Raw genomic sequence first — 15,892 nt, 5'->3', positions numbered from 1 at the left:
GCACATCCCACCCTCAGTTGTTAACAACGAAAAATGTTTCCAGACATTGCCAAATGTCCCCTAGGGGGAAAATCTCCCTAGTGACGATATTGCTTTAGAGGGATTCACTGATGAGTCTCCATTTTTCAAGTGAAAATTATCACAGCTGCTACTATGAAGGTATTTGATTAAGCACTACTTAGGTACCAAGCAAAGGACAGTTTTGCACATATTTTCTCATTTAATCCTCACAACTACCCAATGAAGTAGGTATTATTCTCATTTTCAACTGGGAAAACTGAGTTCCTGGGAGGTTAACATGCCCATGGTGACTCAGCTGGGAAATGGCAGAACCTGGACTTGAACCTAACCAGCCCAGTTCCAAATCCTTATAACACCAAGCTCCACTGTCTCCCCAGCCATTCCTGATCTAGAAGCCTAGGAATGATGCCAGAAGAACAAAGAACATCAGTATCACATTCTCAAGGACCATCTTCACTGCCCAGAACCCCCAGGAAATCGGGGAAAGTCTTATCCCTCCTTTATGCCTTTCCTTAACCTGGGGCCTGATGACAATCATTAGAATTAACTGTCACTAGTGATAATGTGGGAGAAGTTCAGGCAGCTCAGACCTCCACCTACGCGTGATGAGGTCTAGAGGTTTCCTTCTTACTTGTCTGAACTAATCCAGTCCCAGCCTTTTAAAATAGCAGCATCTGAATCCTGCCGAAAAATGGTTTTTTCTAGACTTGAAAAACTCTCCAGAGAACTGTGTACCACAATCTCCATCTCTTAAGAGATTCTTTTCTCCCAAGTGCTTTCAATAGGGAACATTCAAATAATAACGGAAGCCTACATTCACTAAGCACTCACTATGTGCCTGGCCCTGCGCCAGGAGGTTTACTTAACTCTCTTGTTATTCTTCCATCAGGCAAAAAGTTAGGTATCATTATTATCCCTATTTTCAGAAGGAGAAATTCTTATGCAAAGAGATGAAGGCTCTCGCCCTGGGTCACCAAGCAAATAAGTGGAAAAGCCTGTCTTCTAACTCCAGCCATCCTGAGTTCAAAACCTGTGAACCTACAGCACATCCAGAAATTGATATTTGTAGATTATCCTATTAACTCTACTGCAGTCCTATTAACACTGTATATTGCAATAATTTTGAAACATGGCTTATAGTCAGGGCATAATTGCCTTTTAATTGCACCATCAAGCCACTGTCCATAAAGAGAGCTTCAAATCTCTTGTCTCATAATGGGCTGAAAGATTTGCCTTATTGTGGAAAACAACTGCATCCCATTAAAGGCCAGCCAAATGCCTCCATTGGCAGTAATGACAGCTTAGAAGCAAGACTGTAATTCTCTTACATAACTTGTTATCATGACACTGGAGATGAAAAGTCTATACACACAGCAGCTGATGACAGTGCCCAGAAGAACCTCTCACAGTCCATTTGAGGCTGACAGAGTTTGCAAAGTCCCTTGACACTCAGCACATGTGGCCAGCAATGCTCATTGTGTTCAAGAATATTCCTACATTAATCAGCTAAGCTCTCCTTATCCCTAGTCAGAGACTGCAAATGTTGAACCCTGAGCAAGTTGAACATGATCATTATGAATTACTTAAATTGTCAGAGACTTTCAAATATCAGAATTTTTAGAGGCAATTGATCTCAGGAGAGATTTATTCTAGATCTAAATTTGACAATGGATGTTAGGAAATATTTGAACAACTACTATGCACTAGGAACTATTCTCGGTGCTGGGGAGGCAGTAGGGAAGAGGATCAAACACATCCCTGACCTCTCGGAGCTTATGTTCTAGAAGGGACATACAAAACAAGGAATTTACTTATTTTGAAATTTTTACATACTATACAGTAAAATAAAGCAAAGAAAGGAAATAGGGACTGACAAGTGGCAGTGGACTTACAGTTTTAAATAATGAAATCAGTGGAGGTATCACAGAGAAGGTGACATTTGGAAAAGACTTGAAGTTAGTTCATGAGGAAGTAAGCCTTCAAGATATCTGGGTGGGGATTAGCAGGCCATGGACACAACAGAGAAGGAACATCATGAGCCACATCATGGGGGACCTGTTAGTCCCTGTAAGGACTTGGGCTTTCACTCTGAGATAGGGACTATACAAATGATTATAAATAATGGGTTGTTCCACTATTTCATTACTTAGCTATTAAAAGGGAAGATTATTTAATCATAGAAGACATTGTCTAATTACATTTTCTAATTTTGCTACATGACTTCAAAAAATCTGAAATGCTGAACACATTGGATCCTACCCAGGACATTTGACTATAAAGCAGAAGTCAATATGACAGGCATGCCCTTGACTGACATCATTGAGGTTCAGCTATGGAAACACCAACACAAATTCACAAGAAATACTACATGAATGCAGCCATCCATAGGATGAAGTATAGCGAAGCTCCAGTATTAACTAGGGATTTTTCAAGGTTATGAATCTCACATATGAGCTGCATGAAAACAGACAAGAATGCAGTAACCTACTTTTTTAAGATGTGAATGTCAGCCCTTAACAAATTTGACAGCCTTTATTCTCAGGGTATACAAAATCAGTATATCCTGTTACACATATATACAAACTCAAGGAAGAGACAACTAACATCAGAGACGGGTGTTTTGCATTAAATAACCATCGTTTGTAAAGTAACATCCTTCACATAAACCCTTGTGGTAAGAAGATGTCAGAATGTTTTTGCTTATAAACCACTTAATTCCCCTTGGTGGATATCATCAATTCTGCTATCTAAAACTAGCTGGGGAAAGAATGCCAACAAATGCAGTGAGCCAACTGCATGCCATTGCATCATCAGGTCAAGTTAATCTATTTTTAAATAACACAGTTATTGGCAAATGGTGGTCCCTGGAAACAATGCACAAGTTGAGATGCTTGTCCTTGCATTATTTTTTGTAAAAGCTGTGGAATGTTCCAAAGTATAACTCAAAAATATTCTTTGGAGAGTGGCACCAAGAACAAAAACAGATTGATTCTTAAAAAGTTTTAGTTAAAAAAAAAAAAGACAAATGCAAAACAATTTAAGAGCAAGAAAGGAAAAAAATCAGACTTTCTGTAGCAAGGATCTGATTTGCTATTAGTTGGGGAAATTGTATGGAGAGAGACAACAATACTACAAGAAAATGGAGGTACAGTGTCATTCTTATAGCTCTTTACATAGAGCAGGTCCCACATCAACAGAAAACATAAAAACCCCTCATCATCCTGCCTGCAGAACATCTGAATTTTCATTTCATAAAGTCCAATTAGAGTCAATGGCAGAAATACTTAAATATAATTCATTAAGCCTGTCAGTCGTTTATTTATTTATAGCTCAATCTAAATTATTAGACACCGGAAACCAGCTAAATGCAAGATCTGGTGATGAGAAAATGAACATATCATGATCCTAAATGAGAAGAAATAAAAGATAAATAGGGAGAAAAGAAGGAAATATGTTGTAGATGGTCTAATCTGCATTTAAGAAGTGACACTGGAAAATTCATTCACGCATCCAACAAGTTTTAGAGAGCACTGATGATTTGCTGGATACTATTTTGGGCAATGGGAAATAGAAGGTGAACAAGTGGATAAACTACTTGTTGTCATGGACCTTACATTCCAGCGGGAGGTGGGGGAGAGACAGACAATAAAGAAGAAACAGAAGACAATGTGAAACTGTGGCAAGGCTATGAAGACACAAACAGGAAGAGGAATGGCACAGGGTTCCAGGAGCTGTCTTCCAAGAGGTCAGTGGAGTGCTGGGCCAGCTCATACTGACTCTTGCAGAACTGATTACTCTCAGCTCTTCCCAACTCCAGCAATGCCACAAATCAGGGCATCCTCTTTACCAGAGCTGGTTGTTAGGCATAACAGCACAGCTCGGGAGGAGCTCAATGAAGGTCTCTCTGAAGCAACACCTGGAGAGGACTCAATCTTGTGACCTTCTGCAGGGAAGAAAAAGCAAGCCCAGAGACCCTGAAGTAGAATTCATGGGAAATCAAGAAAGACAAGGCACTATGTTTTAAGATGAGGACATAATTTTGTTACATAACTATTGTAATGTATTCCAATGGGTAACTATTGTAATGTATTCCAATGGGTCAAAATAAACACATAACATTAAAACAAAACATAGAAAAGCACAAAGAACTATATTCAATTGTATGTGGTCATAATTCCCTCGTTACAGCTAGTAAAGGGTCAGGTGGTGGTGTTGTGGTTTTTAAATTGTGTCTTATTTATTGTCTCCATTCTGTCTCAAAAAATGTGGAAGGAACCATTTCAGTTCCTGGGTAATTTGCAAAACCACAAAATTCACCTACAAAAATATGTAAGCACAACCTATAATATTACCAGTTTGAGAAACTACAATCACACTATTTTAAACTTCTGAAGTCTGGGTTATTCATGGAATTGCTATATTTTGAGTGCAAAAGACCTGAAGGAACAAACCCACTTCTTTCTGGCAGGAAGAAACTTAGGCCCAAAGAGGGTGATTTGCCAGAAATACAGTACTAACTGACTGACCTGGAAGCCAAGTCATCTGCTCCATATGATGTCATTTTCTCAATGTCAGCCTATACTCCAGGGCAGTGGTACTCAAAACTGAGCATGCCTCAGAATCACCTGAGGGCTCATTAAAAACACACACAGGCTACACCAACCATGAGCTTCAGAATTGGTGAAAATGGGCTGAGGCCAGGGAATGTGCATGTCTAACAAGTTACCAGGTGATATTGGGTTGGCCAAAAAGTCCATTACATTTTTTCCATACGATGGCTCTAGTAGTGCTTAGCTTTAAGTTTATTGAAGTAATTTTAATAGACTATATTGTGACAGCTGAAATGCAAACAAAGATTTGTGCAGTGTATGGAGATGGTGCTGTGACTGATTGAATGTGTCAAAAGTGGTTTGTGAAGTTTCTTGGTACTAGTGACATTTTGACCAAATAATTCTTTACTGTGGGGCTGTCTCATGCATTGAAAGATGTTTAGCAGCAACTCTGGCCTCTACCAACTAGAAGCCAATAGCGGGAGATAGCCAACATACTCAAAATATACAAATCAATAAAGTTATTGGTGAAAATGAAAAATGTGTCTTTTATATTACAGAAAAAATTAAACAGACTTTTTGGCCAACCCAATACTAATGCCACTGGTCCGGGGACCCTACTTTGGGACCCACTAGCCCAGTAATTTAGGAGTATGGGTTTTGTAATCCAACACAGCTGAGTTCCAGCTCTAGTTCTGCCACTTGTATGACCCTTGGAAAAGCCACCCAAACTCTCTGGACCTCTGTTTCTGACATATGAGGAATAAAGAACATAATGTCTATCCATCACTAGCTTAGCCAAGGGCCTGGCATATTCTAAAGCAAGTGCTTAATAAAAACTAGCTACATCCTATAGCAGTTTCCCTAATTACTTTTTTCTTTTTCCACGTTCACTAGAATGGCTAAAATTTAAAAAACAGACAAGATCAAAGATTAGCAAAGATTTGGAGCAAATGGAACATTTACAGAAGCTTTATTCACTTAGCTATTACTCAATAGCCAAAATATGATAAACAGTCCAAATGTCCACTGATGAGCAAAAATATAAACTGCCCTGACTTGTGTCAGTGGGTTGGGTGTCATCCCGCAAACTGAAATATCACTGGTTCTCGATTCCTGGTCAGAGCACATGCTTGGGTTGTGGGGTGGGTCCCCGGTTGGGGGTGTGCAAGGGGCAACCGATCGATATTTCTCTTGCACATCAATGTTTCTTGCTCTCTCTCTCTCTCTCTCTCTCTCTCTCTAAAAATAAATAAATAAAATCTTTTTTACACACATACATAAACAAACTGGTATGTGCATACAATGGAATACTACTCAATGATAAAAAAGAGCAATGATGTATACAACAATATGAAATCTCCAAAAATATTTTGCTGAGTGAAAAAAGCCAGACACAAAGAGTACATACTGCATTATTTCCTTTCATGACTTTCAATGCTAGACAAAAGTAATTCATAAATGGGGGATAAATGGTGATGGAAGGAAATGTGACTTGGGGTGGTGAACACATGATACAATATACAGATGATGTATTATAGAATTGTATCTCTGAAACCTATATAATATTTTTTAGATTTTTATTTGTTTTTACAGAGAAGCAAAGAAAAGAACAGAAACATCAATGTGATGATGCCTCTCACAGGTCCCCCACAACTGGAGACCTGGCCTTCAATCCAGGCATGTGCCCTTACCAGGAATAAAACTGGTGAGCCTTCAGTTCATAGGCTGGCTGGCAGTCAATCCACTGAGCCACACCAGCCAGAGCTGAAACTTACATAATTTTATTAACAAAGGTCACCCCCAATAAATTCAATTAAAAATAATAATAATAACAAAAAGAGTAATTCATGGTGGAAGAAATCAAACAGCCTTTGCCTCTGGATGACGTACGGAGAACTGACTGGAAAAGAACACGAGGGAAATTTCTGGGGTTCTGTATCCTAATCTGGGTGAATATAACATGAGCATATACAATGGTCAAAACTCAGCAAACCATATGTTTAAGATTGTGCATTTCACTATAGGTAAATATATACTTATAAAATATATATTATGGGAGCCCTGGCTGGTGTGGCTCAGTGGACTGAGCACCAACCTATGAATCAAAGGGTCTCTGGTTCAATTCCCAGTCAGGGCACAGGGTTGCAGGTCAGGTCCCCAGTTCAGGGGTGTGTGAGAGGCAACCACACATCGATGTTTCTCTCCCTCTCTTTCTCTTTCCCCTTAACTCTAAAAACTAAATAAATAAATAAATAAATAAATAAATAAATAAATATTTTTAAAGTATACATATATGGTTTATTTTACATGTATACAAAAAATAACATTTATATAACCTATATATGTAAATTTTTGTAGGCATTTTGTGACAAGACTGTCTTCTCCCTTAAAATGAATCATCTCCAACCTGGTAGATTCATTCAACTTGATTACTACTTCACAATCCACTCCTGTTCCATATAATACCATTTACTACAGACTATTTTGATCTGTGCATCTTTCCAGGGACCTGCCATTAAATAGAAACAGCAGAACTTTCTCCCAGAAGACCATGACATTTCCATACAGATAGCACCCACAGTGACCCATGTCCCTGGGAGTAGCTAGCTCAGGGTACAGACAACACCAAAGTAACATTTTCCTTTACCATGTACCAAGTAAGAGTCTACCCAATACGATTAAAACACAGTAATGAAAACACAGTAAGAGCAATTCTGTCATAATTTAAATCATATTTTCAATGTAAAAGGGGGAACAGAAGACCAGTGAAATGCTTTCTAGTGCCATGTTTCTGTAATGAAGAGATTAAAGAGTAACTATGCCCATGTAATCATCACGTGAAGTGGTACCTTTCATTTTGTACAGGATACCAGGCCATTCAAGTGTCCCCAAGGAGGACAAGTTGATTTACACGCACACACACACCTGCTGTGAACATTCCTGTGCAGCACATAGAAAGGTTCAGGAGAAGGGAAATAACATAATACTTGGAGACACTACCATTTCTTTCCAGAGGTGTCTGACTCCAAACGCACTTGATTAACTGACCAACCCTTCCTAAGTTTATTGACAAGGCAGCCCTGGGACAATGCCTCTCAGATCTTCGATAACTGATGGAAGAGGGTCAGCCACATGCAGCATCTCAATGTGAAAAATGAGCTCCCATACAGAACCCAATGGACCCCTGGAAGTCCCCACTAGATGTTACCCCTGGCTATCCTTCCTCCAGCCCCTTCTCCAGAAATGCACCTGAACTGAGACCTATAGCTGCTCCCATCAAATGCTTTCACAAAGTATTTCCTCTACAGTTTTATCAAGAAACTCATAAATCAGGTTTCTAACACTAAAAGCTAGACTTATAAATAAATAACTGTTCGAATTCAATTTAAATATAACAATACTAGCTGATTTTTATTGAGCACTGACTATGTGGCAGGCACTGTACTGCATACTTCCCACTTATTAGCTTAAGTAACACCCTCAAGAAAGCCAATTTATAGCTAGCTGTGAGGACACATTCTCTGGAGAGGCCAGGAAATGACCCTCAAGCAAAGTCTGGGGAGATAAGCAATGAATAAAGCACTCTCTCCGTTTAGTGAACTTACTACCTCATATGGAAATGAATCAAAAGATTTAAGTCACAGTTTAGAATAAAGAAAAAACTACAAGGTACACATTTATGGGACCCCAGAGAAGAAAGGATTTGTTCATCCTGGCTAGTTTCTCCAGGGCTTCTTGAAGGAGGCATTCAAATAGAAGCTGAAGATTTAAATGGAAGGAGCTTTCCATAGCTAAGTGTCAGCCTTTAGCTCCCAAAGCTAAAAGGCCCATCTACTCCACCTGGTCTCCTCTGTTTCATCACGAATAGACCTGTTTCCAAGACAGGACCAGCCAGCCCTTTTTCCCTTTGACAAGTGCTTCCAGCTGCTGTTGCCCAGGCACATATGGGAACTTAGCACCACACTCTGCCACCTCCACCAGTGATTTCATGGGAGAGGAGCTGCACCATGGCACTTCGTAGTACTAGGGATGCCTTTACAGATACAGGGACAACCCCCTGCCAGCACCAATTGAGATGTAATAGACTCTCCACCACCAGCAGCCATCAGAGGCAATCACTCCTCTACAGACTTCTGAGAGGAATTTGTTTCCACTCCCTCCTCACAAGTCAGCCCCTCCCTTTGCTCCCCAAAGTTCAGCTCCCCACCTTTTCCTCCTCAGTGCTTAAGGCTCTGCAGCAGGGGCTCACACTCTCATTTTGGTATCTGTGTGATCTTGGACAAGTAACTTAACCAATGTCAGTTTCCAGTTTCTTTACCTGAAACACGGGATTTATAAGAACAACCAGTCCCCAGGATTCTTGTGACTCATTAGGAGGTAATGCGAGAAAAGCATTTTACAGAGTCTGGCACGTAGTAAGTTAACAATGAATAGCCGTTATCCTTATCATCATCATTAAAGGTGATGATGACGGTGATGGCATGATAGTAGAGGAGCATCAACTGGGACTTGATTCGTGCTGAGAAATACCCCTCTTCTCCCTCACCCAGCCCAACCCCCTCCCCACGCCTCGGTGCTGAGCCACACGGTGGAGACACATGCGTCATCCAGCTGTGGGGCAGAATGCAGGATCTTCAGGCGGCTGGCTCAGGAACATCCGGCGCCCCAACCCACCTGGAGGGTTACGGGGTAAAAGACAATTTTCTAATGGAGGAGGTCCAACAACCACAGACTCACTCCTTGTTCATACCCATTCTCAAGGTCTGGACACAGAAAAGTGGCAAAAGAACGCAGCACTGCGTCTGCTGCAACGCTCCCCCAAGGAGCGAGAGAGCCTCCACTCTGCCCCAGCCTCAATTCCCCAACTCTCCTCCAGGCGCAGGCGAAGCTGCGCTGCACTTGGTAGCTGAGATAACAAGTCGGCAAACAGGCCTGGGAAAAGTCCCCCGCTCCCAGGCGCAAATCCAACCTCCCTCTTCCCAACACAGGTTGGCAAAAAACCTGCAACCTCTCCACAACTTTGTGTATTTCACCACCATAGGGCGCACAGCCTCAGTTTCCCCTCCAAGCTGCGCTCGGAGCGGGGGAAGCGGGAAATCGAGATGGGGAATGGGGGGAGGGGAACACTCTGGAAGCCTACTGGAGGCGTGTCCCGTCTTACCTTGTCTGACGGCTTTGAAGGTGACGAACTCCTTGCAGCTGTCGATGACCCCCAGCACGTCATAGCGGGGCAAGCCGGACACCCGGATCCCCTGCACCTCCAGAAGCAGCTCCCCCTCGCCCAGCCGGAGGCCCTCGCCGCCGCCGGGAAGCTCCGCCGCCTCGGCCGCAGCCGCCGCTCCGACATACAGAAACTCCCCATTCTCCGCGCCACCCAGCACCGTCACCCCCAGCTCGCCCTGGGGTCCCCGCTTCACGGTGCATTCGTGAACTTTGCTAGTCCAGTGGTTCTTCTTCTGGATCACTTTCGACATGACTAGTTATATCCCTCCCCGCACCCAGAAAAATAAAATAGAGAGACAGGTGCCCCCCACAGCACAGTCCCCTAGCCCCAGCTGGTTCATGGAAGAGACATCTCCCTCCAAATAAGCAACTGGAGAGAGAAACTTGGCAGCCTCGCTCCCCTGCACACACTCGCGCACTCAAGCCATCATAAAACAAACTTTCTGGGCTTCCTCGCGAGCCCTGCACCGGCGCCCGCGAGCTTTGTTTGCATTCCGGTGCTTCTCGGTCCACGTTCTGGCGCCTGATCGTGCTCCCCAGGAGCAGAGTCCACTCTGCGCAGCTTGGGTTATATTTTTTTCCTTCCCTCCTTTCTTTCTTGCCTCTTAGAAATGCGGAGTCTCCTCTTTACCTCCCGCCTGGCTCTCTTGTCCTCGCCGGCGGGCAGTTCCCGAGGGTGAGGGAAGCCCTTCCAGTCAGTTGCTGGGCGCCCTGGAGACGCTGTTGCAGAGCCGAGGTAGGGGGTTGGGGGACAGGAGGTAAGTGTCTGCGGTCCCTTTAAGCACATACAAAGGCTCGGCTTGTTTTGTTACAGTTCATTCTATTCCGCGCCGCCAAGCGCAGCGACCAGCTAGAGGAGACGCACGCGCATGCGCCCCGCGGTCGCCTGCCTGCCAGCCCGCCCCACCCGCCCTTCCCAAAGAGAGAGATTCCAATGTGCTTCCCTTTGGGTCCTAAAACCGACCCTCCAGAAGAAGGCAAGTTACCTTCTTTCATACACCCCTTATTCCTTTTCTTTCAGTGCCCTGGACGCAGCAAATCCCTTTGGAGCTAGCGGGACGAACACGTGTTTTACTCCAACTGTTTGCATCTTTTGAAACATGGTTAACCTGGCTTTGGCATTTTAAGACCATTTCAAACAGGTGGGGGTTGGGGGGGAGCTTGCGTTCACACTCGCACACTCACACACTGTCGCCGGCCTAAGCCTCCTAATCGCCTTCGGCCAGTGGCTGGCCACGCTGTCGGTCACCCAGCCCCGCTTGTCCGCCCCCACGCCCCACCCCCCGCCGCATTTCCCTCCAATACCACTGTGCCCTACTAGGAGGCGGGCGCCTGCTCCCGCCGACACTGCGCGGGAGTGTTTGGGTCCTGGAGCAAGTCTTGCCAGTGTCTCTGGCAAGAGGGTGGTCTTCTAGGCCCCCAAAGTGGGACCCTGTGAGCGTCGCACACTCCCCCACACAGATACCTGCACCCTTAAACTTTAGGGCCAACTTTCTTAAGACACAGGGAAAACTATAGACGAGAGAAATAACCCAGGTGGTGAGAGTGGGTTAGGGGCTTATCAACTGCCCTTCCAGCAAAGACTTCAGAAATTAGTCCTCTATACCCTCGGCTCAAATTTCTGGCTAAGCCTGTAAGCCTGAGGACGCGCCCCGGGGCTAGCAGATAAGGATCACTCCCGGGTTAGGGATCTGCACCCGTGTTGTGCTGCGGGGGCTTAGGCGCGGCAGCCACCTCTTGGAATTCGCTGCCCGCGGGAGGGGGTAGAAGGATGGGACAAGGGGTAGAGCGAGCGCCTGTCTGGAGCTGGGGAGCTGCCGACTAAGAAAAATACCCTGTACCCGGAAGCCTGCCTTCCCTGAATACTCCCCAAATTGGCCTGGGCGGTACATTTTCCCAAGCAAATTTTTTTCCTTAATGATTTATAACTTGTTTATCTTTAGTCACAGGAGAGAGTCCGAGTGCTCAATAAGAGAGATGAGTGGAAGGCACTCTCAGAAGGATGGGATGCTGGAGCAGCTAGGGTTGAGATCTGTGTTTAGGTTCCCATCGGTCTGATCTCTTTGTGCCCTTGAGCGAGCCTACGTGACCCCTGGGAGCCTTTGTTTCTCCCCTGTTAAGTGAGTATAACATACCTCACAAGGTTTTTAGGACTAGTACATGGGCGAACACTGGTAAAGTGCCCAGCATGTAAAGTGAATACTTCTAAGTGGCATATAATAAAAACTGATACTATTAGTAGTATGTGGAAAGGAAATTTCGAATCATTTGGGGCTTTAAATTAGATAATGATAATTCTTCCCCTCCTTTCTAAAGCTTAAATTAGTATATAGGAATACATTTAAACATTTTTTAAGCACTGGTAGGAGGGTGCTACCTAAGCTAATAAAAATAAGGGAAGAATTTTCATGCTTCTCTGTTGAAATATCCAGAACTGAAAATCCCATAGCCTTTGTAGTATTTGTGAAATAAGGAAGTGGCCAGTTTTTCTTGGCTCTTCTTGAGGAAAACTTCATCTCCATGCTCTTTTCTCAGATACAATCCATTTATCTCACACCTGATTGGATCAAAATGAGTGGCAGCTTCAAAATGTTCCTTCCCAAGCCCAAACAAGCATCCAACCAATCAGAAACTGAGGGCTTTTAAGATTTCCCTTAAGTGGTGCTGATACACAGTGGTTGAGGACCACAGATCTATCATCTTGATTCCTGAGCATTTTTTACATCACAGGCCTTTTTGGAGAATAAACCTGTGTTGCACATCTTCCTCTAGAGTGTAAGCTCCAGGAAGTCAGGGAACTTTGGCAATTTAGTTTACTGATATATTCACATTTCCTGGAACTGTGCCTGGTACCTAGTAAATGAACAATTCTGTTGAATGGATCCCCCATAAGAGTACATTTTGCATGCAACCTTAGAGTGGAGTTACAGATTCCCCTACAAATCACCAGTAAGGTTTAAAGCTTAGCTCTCCACTCCATATCCTATAGTCTGATTGCTTGCAAAGGATTCCTGCACCTACCTAGAATCAGTGGTCTTCTCTTTATTTCCCCAGTATACTCTTGCTCCCACCAGGAGTCCAAAGGATGGACAAGACCAAGTGTTTTGTAATTCCTCGCACTGCACAACACCATCTTCCCTCTCTAGCATTCCAGATGTCCTGTAGCTAAGAAGGAGAAAGAACTTGGAATTTGGCACACTTCATATTGTAGATGTGGGATAACGCCAAGAAGGGATACATGAGGGTACAGAAGGCAGGGTGGAGAGACACATAGACATATTATAATCCAAAAACATAAGTATGTTGATGTTCCAAAGCAGCTAAGACTGCCAATGTCCAGGCACTAAGTTTTTGAAAACTCCCCTTCTCTGACCCTTTCTGTCTACTCTTTCACCTGGTCCATTTCCTGTGTCCCAGACCCAAAGCAACTTCAGGGCAGAAATATCTATCCAATCCAACCTTTGAATTCTCAGCACCTAAACCCATGCTTTGTGTGAAGTGTGCACTATACATCTTTGTTGAATGAATACATGAGGACACAGATGGATGTGACATTAAAATGCAAAATATGTGACCATTGATACAAAACCTACTTAGATTTGGTGGCTAGAACCAAGATATTTATAGATCATTTTCTTGAAAAAGCTTACAGTTACCTCATTTTGAAGTAGATTTTTCTTGAAAAGATACAAAGTAGGATCCTAGTGCTCTGCCTTTTGTCTCACCTAGGCCGTGACTTTGGTAATACATTCCAATGGGGAAAATAATGCCATAAAATGCCAAACTTTGAGGTTTACCATGTGTGCCAGGATAGTTATGTGCATTATTTCATTTAATCATCACAACAACCATGTAAAGTAGGTATAACCTTGATCTTACACCAATGACCTTGATTTTACAATTTAGGAAAGTGAAGAAACTTACCCAAGAGCTTGGAAGTAACAAAGCTCAGGAAGTCGCCCCAGAGGCTTGACTCAAAACTCGTGCTCAGAACACTGCACTATGAGAGTGTAGGATATGGCCACCTGCCATGAAGCATATTTGGCTAACAGCATTTTTTTGGCTCTTGAATCTGCCACAGAGTGTGGGCACACTAAGTCACCCTCCTATCTCTTCCCTTTAATCTGACCAAATACAGCCTTCCACTCAGGAATCCAATTCCCTGTTGCCCATCTGTGGGCTCTGAAGATTGAATAATTTACTGAAATGTAAGGAGGATTAATTTGCAAACATTTCTAAAGTGTTTGGAGATCTATGGGATGTGGTACAGGTGATGTGCTAAACATTCTTATGCTGTTATTGTATTAGCATTTCAACAATGAACTCTTAATAAGCACAGTAGATTGAGGTAAGAACTAAACTGTAACTCTGCACAAATTAAGATCTTATTTTCATATAGCTAGTACCATTAAGGGGAAGAGAAAAATCCATGAATATAAAATGTACATTTCTTCTCTTTTTCCCAAATATGTTTCTGCCCCAAGTTCTCCATTTGTGATTAAAGAAATTTATATTTGCAGTTTTAAGTGGTTGTTTACCTTGTTTTTCTGAAAATGTGAGGATGGAAAATAAGTTGGTGAGCTGTGCAGCAAAGAAGAACATATAAATTGGTTATTGTTTAATTTCTCAAAAATGTCATTAAGAGGCATATATTATAGATATCAATATAAGGATATTGTACAGTAACTGACTCCAAATTGGTGATTTAGAAAAAGGAGGAGGTTGGTGCCATTAGCTCAGAAAAAAGGTAAATGGCAGACAGTGAGGGCACTTTTATGATTCACTTGATAACTTATTCTGCACCTCACAGGGAGGTGGACGGGTAGTTTTTTCTGACCATAGTGTTTTTTTCTCCTTTTAGTACTTTCAGCTAGGCAAGAATAAATAAAATGTTAATTCTTATGACTTTTCTACACATCACATGAACACTATTATTTTATTACCCCAGAGAAGGAACTCCATGAAGAGAATTTAATCCTGACTTATGTTCTCTTTCACTTCTACAGGAGAAATGAATATTGGTAACTAGAAGATTTGAAATTCCAGAAACCCAAGTATTTATTATGGGAATCTCTCCTAAAATTTTCCAAATGATTAAGCTGCATAAAATAATATGTATTCTGCCCTGGCCTTGTAGCTTGGTTGGTTGGAGGACTGTCTGGATGCACCAGAGTTGCAGTTCGTCCCAGGTCGGACACATGCAGGAGTCAATGAATGCATGGATGGGTGGACCGATAGATCCACGTTTCTCTCTCTCTCTCTAAATCAATAAATAAAATTTAAAAAAAAAAAGATTTTGTATCCCAAATTAGTGTGTTATCCTGCATAATTCTACTGAAAATATATCTGTTGATCTTGTTAATTTCCTTGAGAACAGGACATTCATTATTTATTACAGACATTTGTATCTCTTTTATTCCATTTCTCACCAACTCTATGACAATATAGTAATTTGAACATGATAGGTGCTTAAACAACACAGTATTTTATTATTGAAAGTGTTCCCTCTTTTCTTCCTTATTGTATGTCTTTAATAATTTACTGCACCAAAATAGAACCAAATGAATTCACAAGGGTAGAATAAGCATATTTTTTAAAATGCCCTATGGATATGTTTTGTCAACCAGTAAAAAGGGAACACTAAATGAAGATATTCAAAATTCTATTAGCTAGAGATAACTACTTTTTACATTTGAGTATATATTTTCCCGGCCTCTCTCTCTCTCTCTCTCTCTCTCTCTCTCTCTCTCTCTCTCTCTCTCTCCCCCTCTCTCTCTCTCTCTCTCTCTCTCCTTTTGAGATTTATAGCTAATTTATGGAATAAAATTATCCTTTTCACTCACCAATATATTATCAGTTTTCCTATTTGTAAATATAGACCTATATCACTTTCAATGGCTCAACAATATTCCATTCCTTGAATGTTTCAAAATGTGTTTAACCAATGTGCTAGTAATGATCATTTAGTATTCTGAATAGGGCTGAAGTAATTGAATTAGGATGTTTTCGTTACCAGTGACAGAAACCCAGTTGAACTAGCTTAAGCAAAAAGGAAATGTATTACCCCTTATAACTGGCAATATTAAAAGTGAAAC

General features: G+C 42.2%; 1 protein-coding gene and 1 long non-coding RNA gene across 8 annotated transcripts in view; one reads left to right on the top strand and one right to left on the bottom strand.

The window, feature by feature from the left end:
• The window catches only part of MAGI1 (membrane associated guanylate kinase, WW and PDZ domain containing 1), a 671,948-nt gene extending 661,885 nt beyond the window's left edge, over nt 1-10,063 (bottom strand). For all 7 annotated transcript variants that reach the window (XM_090283881.1, XM_090283876.1, XM_090283877.1 and 4 more), the window contains exon 1: nt 9,736-10,063. In XM_090283881.1, coding sequence (XP_090140007.1) covers nt 9,736-10,048 — 313 coding nt within the window. In that variant the 5' untranslated portion in view covers nt 10,049-10,063. The remainder of the gene's footprint in view (nt 1-9,735) is intronic.
• A 202-nt stretch (nt 10,064-10,265) lies between these two features.
• LOC150004732 (uncharacterized) lies at nt 10,266-15,080 on the top strand. The gene is made up of 4 exons (XR_016512308.1): nt 10,266-10,533; nt 10,819-10,939; nt 11,741-11,917; nt 14,804-15,080. It is a non-coding gene; the product is annotated as an uncharacterized LOC150004732 (long non-coding RNA).
• The last annotated feature ends 812 nt before the right edge of the window (nt 15,081-15,892 follow it).

Source organism: Furipterus horrens, unplaced genomic scaffold (genome assembly GCF_987537825.1).
Source record: "Furipterus horrens unplaced genomic scaffold, mFurHor1.1.pri manual_scaffold_7, whole genome shotgun sequence".
Taxonomy (NCBI): Eukaryota; Metazoa; Chordata; class Mammalia; order Chiroptera; family Furipteridae; genus Furipterus; species Furipterus horrens.
This window is presented reverse-complemented; position numbering and strand designations above follow the sequence as displayed.